Source organism: Phytophthora sojae, assembly GCF_000149755.1.
Source record: "Phytophthora sojae unplaced genomic scaffold PHYSOscaffold_24, whole genome shotgun sequence".
Classification (NCBI taxonomy): domain Eukaryota; phylum Oomycota; class Peronosporomycetes; order Peronosporales; family Peronosporaceae; genus Phytophthora; species Phytophthora sojae.
Genome location: NW_009258138.1, coordinates 82,846 through 97,090, shown reverse-complemented (window position 1 = coordinate 97,090; position 14,245 = coordinate 82,846). Strand labels below are relative to the sequence as shown.

The window sequence follows — 14,245 nt, the reverse complement described above, 5'->3', positions numbered from 1 at the left end:
GGACTTCGACAGCGGGTAATTAACGATCTGCATGCCGTTGACTGCGAACTTGTTTAGCATCGCAGACTTGTCGTCGGATAGCAGAAGGGGAAATGGCGCAAACACTTGAATGCGAGAGCTGGCTGGTTTTTGGTGTCTTCGGCTCCACGAGCAACTTGCTTAGCATAGTCGACAACTCTTCAAAACATTCGACTGGTTGTTCAGTAATCGACTTGCTAGATCTTCCTCTCTTCCTGGCGATGTTAATCTGGTGGAATATGGCCCGAATGCCAATAATGACATGGAAGCAGTCCAAACCGACCATCACTACTGTCGTTATAACTGAAGTCGAGCTTTGCATACAAATCGCAATGTACAGTACGTTGAACAAGTCCACAGAGAATACCACCATCATACCCATGTAGCAGTGAAACCCCTCGGCAGCCTTTGCGATGATAGCTTTTGCTGTAAACTTGATCAGAGGCATGGTGAAGACAAAAGCGGTCTGTTGGATCCCCGAAAGCCGATTGAATATTGCAGTGAAGAGGGGATAGAGCACTGCCACGATTCCTTGGGTGAAGCTAATAAACGCGATCGCTTTTAATTGGCTGTGAAGTAGCGGTGAGGTTGCTACGGCACGGGGGCCAATGAAGAAGATGATCAGTATTGGGAAAATTAATCCAAATGGAATCGGAAATCGCCACACTGCTGCAATCCCAATTGACATCAAGAGGTAGCTAGAAGCGCTTCCTAGCGATATCGTAATGGCTTTAGTGGCTGAAATGGCACTTGCTATGATCACCGCTCGAACTTGGATGGCGGTACCCATTGAGATCGCAAACAAGTCGAAAAAAACACGGATCCAAAAGGTGTAGTTCGCCCTCCAGCCTTGAGACGGATCTCGTAACGGAATGCAGTCGATCAGAACGCTCAGCAGAAAAACAGGAACAGGAGTCAGCAGGCAAACTGCAACAGCGCGGGTTATTGAAGTGCGCTCGTAATAGTCCCGGAGGGCGAGCACCCGTTCGACGGAGTATTCGCTGCGATGTCCAATTTGAGTCCGATGCCAGAATGATGCTGTGAATCGACTACCAGCATTCATCTCCACTTGCTCAGGTTGACGGAGAGAAGAACCCGGGACGACCCGAGATTGACGGTGCCTCATGGCGCGTTACGAAGGATGCAGCACTTGTTGGCAATTGAAGCGCCTCACACAAACAATGAATTGGAAAAAAATAAGTGTATTTTCGTCTTGTGCTTCGTTTACAAATAGCATTCAACCTTAGTCAAAAAGTGCAAGGTGACTGTCGGGATTAAGAGCATTCATGGACAACAAAAGATCAACCGGCATTGTTTGTTGTCCACGCCGGGTCCAGTAACCCTGCATAATGATGGGTTATCTGCCCTTCCGCAGAGTGAGTCCGGGACCCGGTCTCTTGTCGAAACGAAGACCCCATGCAAATAACAGCCATTGCCCCTTTTTAGCCAATAATAGGTCATTATAAAACGTTAGCTGACTCATTAAGCTAAAAATATATATACATGTATACTTGAAAATTGTATTGAGTCAATACCTACTTTTCTGTGGACCACAATTCGAGACTGCCCGTAATTACACGTTATCAGGTGTACTTTTTTCATCCTCTTGAGGCAAGTTGCTGCTTCATTGTTCGGCAACTCGCGCCCAAGATGAAGACCACGGACACGTCCGCCAGCGCGTCCCCCACCAGCGTCACCAACGTCCAGACAAACTGCTGCTGGTGCTACCGCTGTCGTCAAGCCCGCCGCCGCCACTCGAGCCCGCAACGAGCCGCTCAAGCCCAACCGCCTCTGCACCATGCCCGGGTACACGAAACTTGTGCGCTCTAGGGGTCTCTGTAAGGCCCATGGCGGCGGCACCCGCTGCATGGTTGACGGCTGCGAGCGTGGAAGTCAGGCAGGGGCCTCTGCATCCGCCACGGCGAGGCAAGCGCTGCACGCAGCCCGGTTGCACCAAGGCGTCCCAGTCCAACGGTCTGTGCAAGGCCCACGGCGGTTGCCAGAGCGTCGGCTGCACCAAGAGTAGCCAGGCGAGAGGTTTCTGCCGCGCCCACGGTCGTGGCCCGCGATGCGAGAAGGAGGGATGCAGCAAGGACCCCGAGCGCGAAGGGTTCTGCGCCGACCACGGTGGCTTCCGCTTCTGCCAGTACTCGGACTGCACCAGGGAGGACCGCGGCGGAGGCTTCTGCACCAAGCACGGCAGCGGCAATCTCTAATTGACGCTGCTTCATGGCGCAACTGCCACTGAGCAGTAGGTCCACGGCACACCACTACGTGTCTGCGTATTTCAAGTAGCGTTCAAGCAGCCAAGGACAGTGTGGTGACTTTTATCACCGCCACTAACATGATCGTCTTCACCGAGCTGCATTTGCTCGTTTGCTTCTTCGTTCCCCCTCATTCAGGGCAACCTGATGCCCCCTTCAAACCCTCACTGCAACTCACTGCTGGCGGCGGCGAGGTCCGGACAGCAGCAACGGAAGAGAAGTTGGCACCAGCGACCGACAGCAATGATGCTGCCCCAGCCACAGTCGTTGGGAGGCGAAATCACGCGAATTTTTTTTTTCGTGTCGAATACGGTAACCTATTTTGAAAACCGTATTTTTTGCAGATAAAGTATTATAGCTTCGGTGATATTCAACTGAGTGTAAATTTGGTTCGGGGCTCTAGTCAGAAATTCTCAGTAGCAGAAGTGCACTGTAGCCATCTTGAGAGGAGCATCATGGCGTCCGGCGGTCGGCGCGCCGTGCTGTCGCTGACGACGCGCTTCTGCCTGCCGCACCAGGGCATGGCGACGCTGGACTACCTCAGCAGGTACAGCTCCACATTCCTCTGCGTCAGACGCTTGCAACGCACCCCCTCTCAGCCTCCAACTCGCCCCACAAGCACACTAAACCTCCCTCTCTGAATGTCATATCTCATCTCACAGCGGCTCGGCGGTCGTGCTGCGCGGCTCCCAAGACGCCTCGGACAGCTCCTCGCTGGCCGTCGCCACGTGCCAGCACGTGGCGTGTCCCTGGCTGTTCCCTCAGTACTTCACGGCCACGTGGGACTGGCTGCAGTTCGTGAGCGAGGACTTTGTGCGCCACTCGCTGCAGCTGCTGGCCGTGGACGCGCCCAAGCCCGAGGTGCTGCTGGAGCTGCCGCTGGCCCGCAAGGTGCAGACGCACGAGAGTCGCGACCTGGCGCTGCTGACGCTGGCGGACGCTGACGCCTGGAAGCAGGCGGAGGAGAGCTTGGGGCTGCACGCGCTGACGCTGCAGCAGACGCCGGCGCAGCGGGGCGACGCGCTGCTGTTCTCGGGTCACCGGCAGCTGGAGGAGGGGCTGCAGCTGCCCAAGGGCGTGGACGGACACTTCGTGGGGCGCAGCAGCAGCGGCCAGGAGTTCGCATGGAGTCGGGAGCTGCTGGAGGAGGGAATGTGCGGCGGAGCGGTGATCGACGCAGCAGGGGACGAGTGCGTGGGCATCGTGGAGGGCATCGTGCCGAGCATTGGACAGGGGGACGACGAGCCGTCGCTACACGACAGAGAGGCCCACGCGGCCTGGCAGATGCGGCAGGCGCTGGCGGGCCACGTGGCCTTCATCCCGGCGGCTGAAGTCCGCAGGTTCATTGACGACGAGGACGCGGGCAATTTGCTGCTCACGGGCATGGGGCTGCCTGTGCATATGTGAATGAATGGGTCTTGTGAAGATCATAGACTAGATAGAAGACTGAGCTATTCCTCATCAACAGGCTCGAGCTGATCGATCGAAGGATGCAAGGGGAACGTGTTTTGGAGTGGGGAGTGAATAGCTGTGAGGCCTCTGACCCTAACGACTGACTGTGCTGTGCCTATGTGACAGCTCTCTTGTTGGCGAAGGCGGAGCAGGCAACAGCGAGCGCCTGGATGGGGGCGAGAGGCGCCGCGTAGTCCAGCGTGAAGCGGGTCTTGGACACTTTGCCAAAGCGCAACGCCATAATTTCCACTTCGTCACCATGCTCATTCGTCTCGTTGCCAACGAGCAGGAAGTTCTTCTTCGAGGCGACCTTCACGCGGCCCTGGAAGTTCAGCGTCCAGGCCCCCAGCTCCTCGTTCCACGCCGGCTGCTTGGTCTCGAAGACGAGCAGGTCTTTCTCGTACTCTTCCTGCTCGACGGCTCCGTACGAAATCTGCCCCATCGAGGCGGTGCGCTCGCCTCGCATCCGAGCCTTCTTGATGCGCATGGAGCGCGCGTGGCCCTCGACGTCGTCATCGTCCAGCCAGCTGAGAGCTCCGTCCGCCGCGAACTCCAGGCGTTGATCCAGATCCTCCAGCGTGAAACCTCGCAGGCGTTCAGCGATCGACATGGTGCGCGACTGCTGCTGGCGATTGAATCGGTCCGATAAACTCGCACTGCGGCCGAGTCGGGCAGGGTGTGTGTTGAAAATGGCGCCGTCGATGCCCATTCCTGAACGTTGCTGACGAAGCGTACCTGACTTGTTAGAACCTTTGGGGTTCTCGAGCTCTTCGTCGTCTTGGTCGTCTTCGACAGGTTTGGATACGGCACACTTCAGGGAGTTGGGCACACGGCCGAGAACGTTGGCGGTGTACACGAGGAACGCGAGTTCGTTGTCGTGCTGTTGGCTGGAGCTCGTGTGATGATCGAATAGTGTGAACTCGGTACCGAGGAAGCTGGGCTCCAAGCGTCCTAGATACACAGCGGAGTCTTCGCTCTGCGGGAGCTCGCGCATCGTACGCAGGTGGGAATCGCGCATTGTGTGAAAGATAAAGGGCCCGGAACCATCGCTAGCGCAGGACGCAGCGAGCAAGAATTCGCCCGTTTCCTCGCGATGGAAATTCAGAGCCGTCACGAACTCTCCTCGCAGGCGCTCGATGCACCCCAGAACCAACTCGTGAGGATTTTCCCCTCCAGTGGCGCGAGGCGGTCGGTAGAATCGCTGTTTGTGCTGGTGGATGAACTTACGTGCCTGCATGACGTCCTTGTCGTTAGCGTAGACGCTCAAGTCTCCAGCAGCTTCCAGTGACTTGAAGTGGAGAGTGTGGCGCGACTTGCCAGCGAGACGAAGCGCCTCCAACGTTTGCTGGAAGTTCATTTCGAGGCACGCTTCCCCGTTGATCGCAGTGAGGACGTCTCCGACTCGAATGAGTCCGCAGCGCTTGGCTGGTCCATCGTCGCCTGCCGAGTTGATCGCGCGGAAACCCTTCACCACAGCCTGCCGCCCGTACCAGTCCGTCTCAAGATCGAGACCAACAGGTCCGTGGTCAAACGTGACGTCATATGAATCGTAGTTTCGCCTTGGTGCAGCAGGAAGAGTCGAGTTGGGCGTGCCGGGACGTGGAGAGGAGCTTCCGAGTGAGAGGAGACAGTCAAGCAGCGTGACAGCGAAACCTTTGCTCTCTCCACTTCTTGTACTCGGGAAGGGCTGGCGGACCAGAGCGGTGGACGTAGCGTGGGTTGGAGTATTGTTTCTAATCTCCATGGACGGTGAGGTGACACCCCAACCAGATCCGGTGCGTTCGCGATCAAGGCGTGACGTGTCACTTCCAAGCATTGGCTCGCAGTTGTTTCTGTCGGAGTCATCGTCACTGTCCGGGTGGCTGTCGTGGTCAGGTAGATGCCGTGGCGGTGGAGACACACGTTTGGCGGGTGAAGTGCTTCTCCCTTCGAGCTGCTTATGTTGTCGGTCTTTCGGTGCGAACGTGACGAAGTCACCCCAGTCGTCACTCGGATGATCCACGGCCACAACTTTGAGCGACGTTGCTGCGACAGCCGATGCCGACGCTCCTTCCGTACTGTCGAGGTAGCTGCAGGCCGTCGGAGTCAACAGCGAGTTCCCAAGCCACGGATCCGCAGCTCGCGCGAGGTTTAACGCTGACAGAGGGTCGAGCTCACTTGCGGCTTCTGCAGATAAGGATCTCGTATTCGCAGATCGACTCGGTGAAGACGGCCGCTTTTCCTCCTGCTTGTCACTCGCTGTGGTCTTCGCGGTGGATGGAGACTCTGGATTCGACTCGAGCTTGGACGCCATCGCAGCACCGAGTTCCTGGTGGTACTGCTGGAACGTGTCGATCGTGAAGAACGACATGCCCGATCACCTTCGCCTTCGTCCTGCTCGAATGCGCTATCAACGGGGTGTCTTGGAATGGCCAAACTCGGCAAAAACAGTTTTCTCGGGCCTGAGAGCTATTTGCGGGAGCCAAGCCAGTGCTCCTCAAAAGCTACGATGATGTGTACAAGTCGTGATAAATTACCGAGTGCAGCAATTCTTGGGCTCAGACGCGGTATGAAAGATGCCGTTGTGGTGTGGAATGGCGATAGTACTGGAAAGAAGGGTATCATTTCGTGACCAAGCGATATTGGCACTATGGACAAACTGAGAAAAACATTCTCGCGCTTCTGGCTGTTGATGAATCGCAAAGCAAGCAGCGCTAGAGCGCGGAACAGCACGATGTAGCCCAGCACGACGAAAAAGTTGGTCCAGATCTCGTCGTGCTTCATCCCGAACACATCTTCGGTGAACTGCTTGACGGTGACGGCACCCGTAGTCACCGGAGCATTCTCCAACGGCTGGCAGCCCAGTTGAGAGTCCACGCCACTCCACGTCTTGGTCGCTTCGTCGTAAAGGGGCTCATCGGGGCAGTCTGCAAACACTAGCGCGCCGAGGATGGCGAGCGAGAATCGTTGGGGCGTGATGGTGTACAGCCAGTGGTAGCCCGACGGGATGAGGTTGGCTGGGGGACTGAAGCCCATGAAGAGGAAGAAGATCGAGTTGACGAGCACTCCGATGATGGCGGCCACCTCCTCGCTTGGCAGTGCGTACACGAACATCTGCCCCATGTAGGTGAGCATGAGGACGAGGAACGAGGTGTTGATCCAGTACAGCAAGAACGTCCCGAAGCCCGTGAACTGCACCAAAGGGAAGAAGATGGCCGTGAACACGAAGGCGCTCACAAACACGTACGGAATCTCCACGATTGACGAGCCGACGAAGTACCAGAAGGCAGAGTATGTCTGCGTCGAGCGCTCTCGGTAGAATGCAGGGCGATCGGCCGACGACACTGACAGCACGCACTGGAACGAGATCATGCCGTTGAACAGCGTCGCCATGAAGATCATGCCCATTCCCGAGTTGAGGCCTTGGTACGATTTGTAGTTGGCTTCACGGAACACTAAGCCAAACAGAAGCCCCAAGAATACTGCCATCCCCACGCGAGTGAGGTTGTACGTCGGCGACCTCCAGTACATGTCCAGGAACCGCTTGGTAAGGAAGCTGAACTGCGTGATCGACGAAGCCGCTCGCTTCTTCGCGAACAACATCTCGGGAGCTGCAGCCGATGGAACACCGACGCCCTTACGGTTCACCATATCGTCGAGCTGACTTTTGTTCGCACTGGCATTGAACGTAGCCACGAAATCCAGATCGGTTGGGACGTCGTTCAGCACACCAGCTCCGATGCACTCGAGCATCCACGTGGCTGAATGTATCGCGGTGGTAACGGAGCTAACCCGGGCAGCTCTTCGAAGTAGTCGACAAGTTGCTGGCAGTTCGGCCCCAAGTCCCCGAAGAACACGGTTTCACCGCCTCGCTTGAGCAGCAGCAAGCTGTCGAAGAGGAAGAACACCTCCATTGACGGCTGATGAATCGTACACACGATAGTGCGGCCGGAATTCGCCACCTTCCGCACCCCATCCATGATAAGTTTGGCAGAGCGAGCATCGAGGCCACTCGTGGGCTCATCCAGGAACAACACGCTTGGCTGGGCTGCCAATTCTACTCCGATGGTCAGGCGCTTCATTTGCTCTGTTGAGCTACCACGAATGATCTGGTCTGCGATGTCCCACATATCCAGCAGAGTCAAGCACTCGTTCACCGAGTCATACTTGGCGCTATCTGGAACGTCACTGCCCTGACGAAGGAGCGCGCTAAACGCCAGAGCCTCGCGGATGGTTGCCGCCTCCGAGTGCATGTCAATTTGCTCACAGTATCCCGTGCACCGTCGAATGGCCAAGTCGTTCGCCTCATACCCATTCAGCAGAATTTGCCCCGAGATTGAGCCTCCAGTTTTCCGGCGATGACGTCCCGCCCCCGACGCGCCCATCAATGCTGTCATCCGTCCGGGAAGCGCATACCCGCTGACCCCGTGAGGAGCTCAATGGATTCCTTCGGGTTCGACGGCTTCGGAACGGAATAGTGCAAGTCGCGGAAAGCCAGCGCCACCGGAGTGAAGGACGTTGGTACTGGGACCACGTCTAGAATGGCGTTGTCGCCTGGCTTGGGCAGAGCTTTCGGTGTCGTTGCCAGAGCGTACGCAGACTCCAACCGGTCTTGAGTCGCCGTATCCTTCGGCACATCTTCCTCCTCGACGGGAGAGTCGGACACCGCGATGTTTTCTGGCGCCTCGTATCGCAAGTACTCGAGCGAGAAGTATCCTAGCGTCATGCACCCGACGTAGAACACCATGTACACCACGCAGTACACGATCCAGATCCTCTCGGTCTTGAAGTCGAACAGCTGCAGATAGTACTCGCCCATCCGAAGCCCCCCGAACTCGTCGCAGTAGTTGATGCCTCCATACTCGCATACGTCCATGTCAGCCGAGCGGTACTCGATCACAGCTAGAGCGCGCAGCGTCCACGAGACCGGAGTCTGGAAGAACGTGACGAACCCGCCCATCACCTTGAAGCGCGTTCACCGGCACCGATTTCAAATAATTTGGCCGGCGGCGGCTCTTTGGCGGCTCACAATCGAATTCCCCGGAGCGCAAAGATGGCGCAAGGTGAGCACTGGGTCGGGCAAGCGGCCCAGCAAGAAGCGCGTGCAGTTCGCGCCCCCCGTCCTTCCGGCGGAGCGCCTCAAAATCACTCGGAAGCTCATGCCCCTCATCCGCGCCGAGCGGGCCCCCACGTCGACCGACTTCAAGGAAGTGGCCGCTCATCTGCAGCCGACTCGCGACTACCGCACAGTGCGGAAAATCTACGAGAAGTACGTGAAGGGCGAGCCATGGAGCAAGAGCGGGCCCGCCCCGGAACCCAAGCACGAGCCCATCCGGGTCAACATGGAGCTCCAGAAGCTGCTCGCCAAGAAGCCGGATCTGACCCTACTCTCTGGCTCGACATCAAGCCGTCTACATTCTACTCCATTTACAAGAAGGTGGAGGCGTTGCCGCCTGAACGGACGGACTACTCCCGTGAAAACCCCCAGTTCTGCCCGGACTATATGTTCCAGTTTCAGCTACCGCGATACATGCTGCGCATCGAGGCGTTCTCGTTGACAGCCCTTGGGGTGCTGGGGCGCCTCTTGGTGCTGCTGAAGTTGAAGGTTTGCATCACGCTCATGCTCGACTGGAGGCAGACGATGGCAACGTTCGAGCTGCCGCTCGTGAAGAAGCTGCTAGCCGAGCAGAAGAAAGGGGCCCAGGTCAGGATCCTCGTGCCGAAGGAGCGGAGCAAGGTTCAACACATCAAGGCAAGTAATGCTCTCTCTTAAAGTTGCCTTGGTTGTCTTGTGTTAACTCTGTTATTGCAGTTGATTATTGTGGACGATGTCATGTCGTCGAGTGGATCCGTCAACCCTTCCTTCCAAGGATTGAACCGGTCCTATGAGAGCATCACCTACCACTTCATGCTTGATGCCGGTAACTTGTGATGTGTTAACTCTTTGTTTGTGTACGTTTGTTAACCTGTTTGCTCGATTTCGCTACATGTAGTCCGGAAGGATCTCGAAGAGTCACAGGCCAAGGAGGCCCTGTTCATGGAGATCGACGACGAGTGGGTCAGGGAGCAAGAGGCCCTCACCACGACCGCTAAGCAGCTGGCGACCGCCCAGGCCAGCGAGGGATTCGCCCCCGAAGAGCTGGTTAGCGAGGAGCTCGCGCCCGAAGAGCTGGTTCTCGGGGAGTTCGTGGACGAGGAAGGGGGGCGCCATCATCGAGGAAGAGAAGAAGGACGCGGCCGATTACAACAGGCTGAAGCTGGCCGGCATCTGTGTGCAGTGCAGGACTGGAGCTCTCGCCGACGGCGAAAGCACGTGCATCGCGTGCCGGCACAAGAATCAGTTCCAGTATTATCAGAGACAGGAGGAAGGCAGGTGTTGCAACTGCAACAAGAAGAAACCTGCAAGCGACAAGCACGCCAGGTGCGCTGCATGCAGGGCCAAGGACGCTGCTTAACGAAGCGAGGCTATCCAGTCGAGAGAGTCCGGGAAGTGCGGGACGTGCCTCAAGCGAAATTGCGCTGAAAAGCCTGCAGAGCTTGGCGGTGGGCTCTACAGTAAGTGCAACCTATGCCGCAAACGCGCACAAGAAAGCAGCAAGAGGTGCGATGCCAAGCGCGCCGCACTCGGCATCAAGAGACAGAAGACGCCCGGACAGTGTTCACACTGCCACATGCCGTGCGCGACTAAACCACCGAAGAAGGGCGGCGGTCTCTACTCAGAGTGTGACTGGTGCCGCGTCCGAGGCCGGGCCAAGCTGGACTTCAACGCCTCGCACGGGATCCGACAAAAGCAACAGCGTCCACGCCGACCCGGCAAGTGCAGGCAATGCGGGAACTCCGCGAAGGCCAGGGACGGGGGAGGGTTCTTCAAGTACTGTGAGGAGTGCCTCGAAAAAGCCCCAGAGGGGGAAAGCGAGGTATTGGGAGAAGAAGGCGGCACAGCGCGAGGAGAAGGACGAGGAGGAGAAGGTCGAGGAGGAGGAGAGCGCGGACGAGTACGAGGAGAAGGACGGAGTCGTGCATTTCTGGGCATTGTAGCGTTTTGCGCGTCTCCGAGTGCTCTTCGAAAGCACTCGGAGTTCTTTCGAAAAACACAAGTTGCCGGTCGGACTTGGTTCCAGTATCCATGCGCCCTGCACGGGACCATGCGCCCTGCTGCGCCCCCTCGCCGCACTGGCGCTGAGTATGCCCACTGCAAAACACACGGAGATCCGTGCAAAAACAAAAAATAGCCAAAAAGACGACAAAAAGACGACAAAGCCGGCGACGATGATGATGATAAGTGTGGCAGCCATGGAGATCGGCGTGGCGATGTTGATGTCCTTGGAGGCTGCAGTTAGCGAGAAGTAGAAGGATCCAAGACTCACGTTGGTCAGGAAGAGCACGAGCAGGAACAGGAAGAACTCGCTGGCGTGCGAGACGAACATCCAGTACACGAGCGTGCCGAAGATCAGAGTCTCAGCCACGCACAGCGGCAGCTGACTCACCGAGTTGGCCAGCACGTACGACGACGTCCGGAAGAAGTTGGCCCCGCGCTGCTTGTAGAAGATGTCGCGAGCCGCAATAAACGTCGGGAGCTGTGACGCCTGCCCCAGCGACAGGAAGAGCGAGGCCGCGAAGATGATACCGATGACGACCTGGATCTCCGTTGGGTCGAACTGGTAGAAGGACGTGGCATACAGCAGCCCCATGACGGTGATCATGAGGCCGCGCCCGAAGATGTACGGCTTGTTTCGCACCGTGATGAGGACCTGGCGGTGCAGCAGCGTCCTCGTGTTCTCCCAGAAGGACTGGTGGAACTGCGGCATGGGGTTCATGTGCTGGTCGACGTGTTCCAGCAGCGTCGGCTGCAGCGGCTCCTCCAGCTTGCGAAGCGTGTCCTGGTAGATCTGCGACTCGCGGAAGACGCGCGCGAACTCGCTGGGTTCTCTAGGGTGGACGTAGTTGCGTGTGGACAGCTCCACCTGGTACTGACCCTGCTGCTTCGTGCCCAGATCCATCAAGAAATCCGCCACATCACGCCCAGTGGGGCATTCGAAGCCCAGCGCCGAGAAGTACGGCACCACTTCCTGCATGGGGCCGTGATACATGACTTCTCCGGCGTTGAGGATCAAGATCTCATCGAACAGCGCCACCACCTCGGGCGCCGCTGCAGCAGCGCGATGACCACCGTCTTGTTGAACTTGCGCGCCACACTGCACTGGGTATTGATGATGTCGAAGGTGGCGGCGCTGTCGAGGCCCGTGCTGATCTCGTCCATGAGCGTCACGTACTTCATGCCGAACTCCATCTCCCCCGTCGTGACCCGCTTCTTCTCGCCTCCAGAGATGCCCCTCATCAGCGCGTCGCCCACGATCGTGTCCTGGCAGTCCTGCAGTCCGAGCTGCTGGACGACGATGTCCGGGTACTTATCGAAGAGCTCGCGCGCGGCCTCCAGAGCGCGCGCGTTCTCCTCCTCCGTGCCGTTGGTCAGCAGCTCCTCGCCGCGTCGGATGAGCTCTCCCCCGCAGAACTTGTGGGCGAACTCAAGCGTCTCGCGGACTGTCAGAACCGCGAAGTGGTTGTCGCGCTGCGTCACGTACGCCACGAACTGCGGCAGTTGGTCCCTGACCCGCTCCTGCGTCTCCCCGTTGTACGTGATCTCCCCAGTCAGCGCCACGTTCTTGGCCAGCGGGAAGCGGCCGCTCAGCACCTTCATGAGCGCCGACTTGCCCGAGCCCGGCTGCCCCAGCACGAGCGTCATGGAGCCCGGCCGGAAGCTGCCGCTCACGTCCTTGAGGATCTCCTTGCGCACCACGCGCGGCTTGCGGCCGACGCCGGCGACCGCCAGGCGCACGGCGTTCCAGAGCGTGGGGAGGCCGCTCGTCTGCTCCACCACCGGCACGTCGGCCGTCACGCTCAGGCGCTTGAAGCGGATCTCCATGTGCGGCAGGGCGCGGCCCAGCGCGCGCTCGAGACACGAGGCCACGTACTCGTGCAGCGCGGATGGGGCGCAGTCTGTGAGGCTGGTGGGGGCTGCGACTGAGACTGCTACTGCTGGTGGTGGTGGAGCGTCTTTGGGGGACTGCATGGGCCAGAGGATGGATCTGCAGTGCCGTGGACGACTGCGACCTGCGAGGCTTGCGTGGCACGAGGCGAATCGGGAAATGACGGCGACTGACGAAGTTGAAGTGATGGACGGATACCACGCGCGACAGATGGCTACAGTTGTGAGATGGCTACATCGTTAGAGGATTTGCGCCGCGTCTTGCAACGGGTTTGCTCGCGACGTAGGTCGCCGTCGTCTTCGACGCGTTCGACTCGCACTATCCTAGCTGGCTCCATGTGCTTTGTGATGTCGAGCCGAACGCAGGCAAGCCGTGCATGCACTGTGAGCCCCGTACCCGCTCATGGTGGGATCTTATCGTTGAGGCTGCAAGAAGTGCGGTGCGACAGAGACAAAAGTTGGAGCGATTGATTGGCAAATTCGGGGGATAGAGTGTCATCGTTTGGTGTACTGGAGGATCTAAAGCACCATGCTCTGGTTGTGTGGCGGTACCACCGTTTCAACTGAGGTTGCGGCATGGTTGCCTAGCTCGCCTGTTAACATGATCGGTACTGGATGACTACAGATCGCCGCACCACTATCTGCTCGACCATGAATCGTGTAAGCGACCTGCCTCAGAAGTTGTAAGAAGTGGATAAGGTTCATAGTTGCTAATGAGATCTGTGAGTCTCGGTCTTCGAGTCACCGCTACACCGTCGGGGGAAGCACACAGCCGTAGACGCCGGTCTGGATGATGACACACACGGAGCCGTCGGGCAGTCCGTCCTGAGCGCTGGGGCAGTTGCCAGCGATGGTGCCCGAGCATACGGGTCCGGCCGAGCAGAATGTGCCGTCGCCGTCCCTCGACGCTGACGGAGAATTCGCCCGCGATGTTGCCCGTGCAGTTCAGCGGCGCGTCGTACTCGGTGCTCGACGCTGTGTCCCAGTCAGAGTACGGCTTGCACCCGTAGACGCCCGTCTCGAGCAGGTCGCAGTACGAGCCGAACTCCAAGCCGTCCTGCTCGTCCGGGCAGAGGCCGAGGGAGTTGGAGCCCGCACAGCCCTCGCCGTTGACGCAGAAGTAGCTGTCGATCCCCTGGACGCTGATCTCCTCCTCTCCGTCGGGACACGCCGCATGGGCAACGGAAGCGAAGGCGAGCGCGAAGACGACAGGCTTGAACATGGCGCAGTAACTAGGCTGGTGGGCTGGGGTGGTGGGTAGTTGTAGCTGTAGCTGGGCAGATTGAGAAGTGCCATGCAAGAGCAAGAGGCATCGAAGCAACGCGCGCGGCATTTTCTTCTGCAAGCAGCAATAGCTTTTGAGACGTTGACAGTGCGGTTGGTTCCACCAGAATGCCATGAACACATGAGATCGAGCGAGCGCGTGAATGGTACTATTTGAAGCGGCCGTGTGATACCTTGTTCAGGTGTACCGTGATCCATGGGCCGGGTGAACGAATCCAGCAAAACTATCACGGTACACTACATGCGCAGCATAGCCAGCATC

At 58.1% G+C, this 14,245-nt stretch overlaps 7 protein-coding genes across 7 annotated transcripts; 3 read left to right on the top strand and 4 right to left on the bottom strand.

The window, feature by feature from the left end:
• Positions 1-19: 19 nt before the first annotated feature.
• PHYSODRAFT_535704 (hypothetical protein) lies at positions 20-1,081 on the bottom strand (the record flags this gene model as incomplete). Its single annotated transcript, XM_009541478.1, has 1 exon — positions 20-1,081. The coding sequence occupies one exon, from the start codon at positions 1,079-1,081 to the stop codon at positions 20-22; it is 1,062 nt and encodes a 353-aa protein (XP_009539773.1).
• Positions 1,082-1,937: 856 nt separating this feature from the next.
• PHYSODRAFT_398385 (hypothetical protein) lies at positions 1,938-2,216 on the top strand (the record flags this gene model as incomplete). The annotated part of the gene is made up of 1 exon (XM_009541477.1): positions 1,938-2,216. A coding segment is annotated over one exon (279 nt), but the record flags the coding sequence as incomplete, so codon positions are not given.
• Positions 2,217-2,720: 504 nt separating this feature from the next.
• On the top strand, positions 2,721-3,689 carry PHYSODRAFT_566735 (hypothetical protein; the record flags this gene model as incomplete). Its single annotated transcript, XM_009541476.1, has 2 exons — positions 2,721-2,829; positions 2,945-3,689. Exons 1-2 carry the CDS (start codon positions 2,738-2,740, stop codon positions 3,687-3,689), a joined length of 837 nt encoding a protein of 278 aa, XP_009539771.1. The 5' UTR covers positions 2,721-2,737.
• A 160-nt stretch (positions 3,690-3,849) lies between these two features.
• On the bottom strand, positions 3,850-5,478 carry PHYSODRAFT_320302 (hypothetical protein; the record flags this gene model as incomplete). The annotated part of the gene is made up of 1 exon (XM_009541475.1): positions 3,850-5,478. The coding sequence occupies one exon, from the start codon at positions 5,476-5,478 to the stop codon at positions 3,850-3,852; it is 1,629 nt and encodes a 542-aa protein (XP_009539770.1).
• A 225-nt stretch (positions 5,479-5,703) lies between these two features.
• PHYSODRAFT_465821 (hypothetical protein) lies at positions 5,704-6,084 on the bottom strand (the record flags this gene model as incomplete). The annotated part of the gene is made up of 2 exons (XM_009541474.1): positions 5,704-5,932; positions 5,999-6,084. Coding segments are annotated over 2 exons (315 nt in total), but the record flags the coding sequence as incomplete, so codon positions are not given.
• A 2,788-nt stretch (positions 6,085-8,872) lies between these two features.
• Positions 8,873-10,168, top strand: PHYSODRAFT_342981 (hypothetical protein; the record flags this gene model as incomplete). The annotated part of the gene is made up of 5 exons (XM_009541473.1): positions 8,873-9,049; positions 9,121-9,450; positions 9,526-9,634; positions 9,707-9,900; positions 9,932-10,168. 5 exons carry the CDS (start codon positions 8,873-8,875, stop codon positions 10,166-10,168), a joined length of 1,047 nt encoding a protein of 348 aa, XP_009539768.1.
• A 261-nt stretch (positions 10,169-10,429) lies between these two features.
• PHYSODRAFT_342980 (hypothetical protein) lies at positions 10,430-13,921 on the bottom strand (the record flags this gene model as incomplete). The annotated part of the gene is made up of 6 exons (XM_009541472.1): positions 10,430-10,738; positions 10,825-10,905; positions 10,982-11,851; positions 11,884-12,777; positions 13,453-13,524; positions 13,607-13,921. 6 exons carry the CDS (start codon positions 13,919-13,921, stop codon positions 10,430-10,432), a joined length of 2,541 nt encoding a protein of 846 aa, XP_009539767.1.
• Positions 13,922-14,245: the final 324 nt, after the last annotated feature.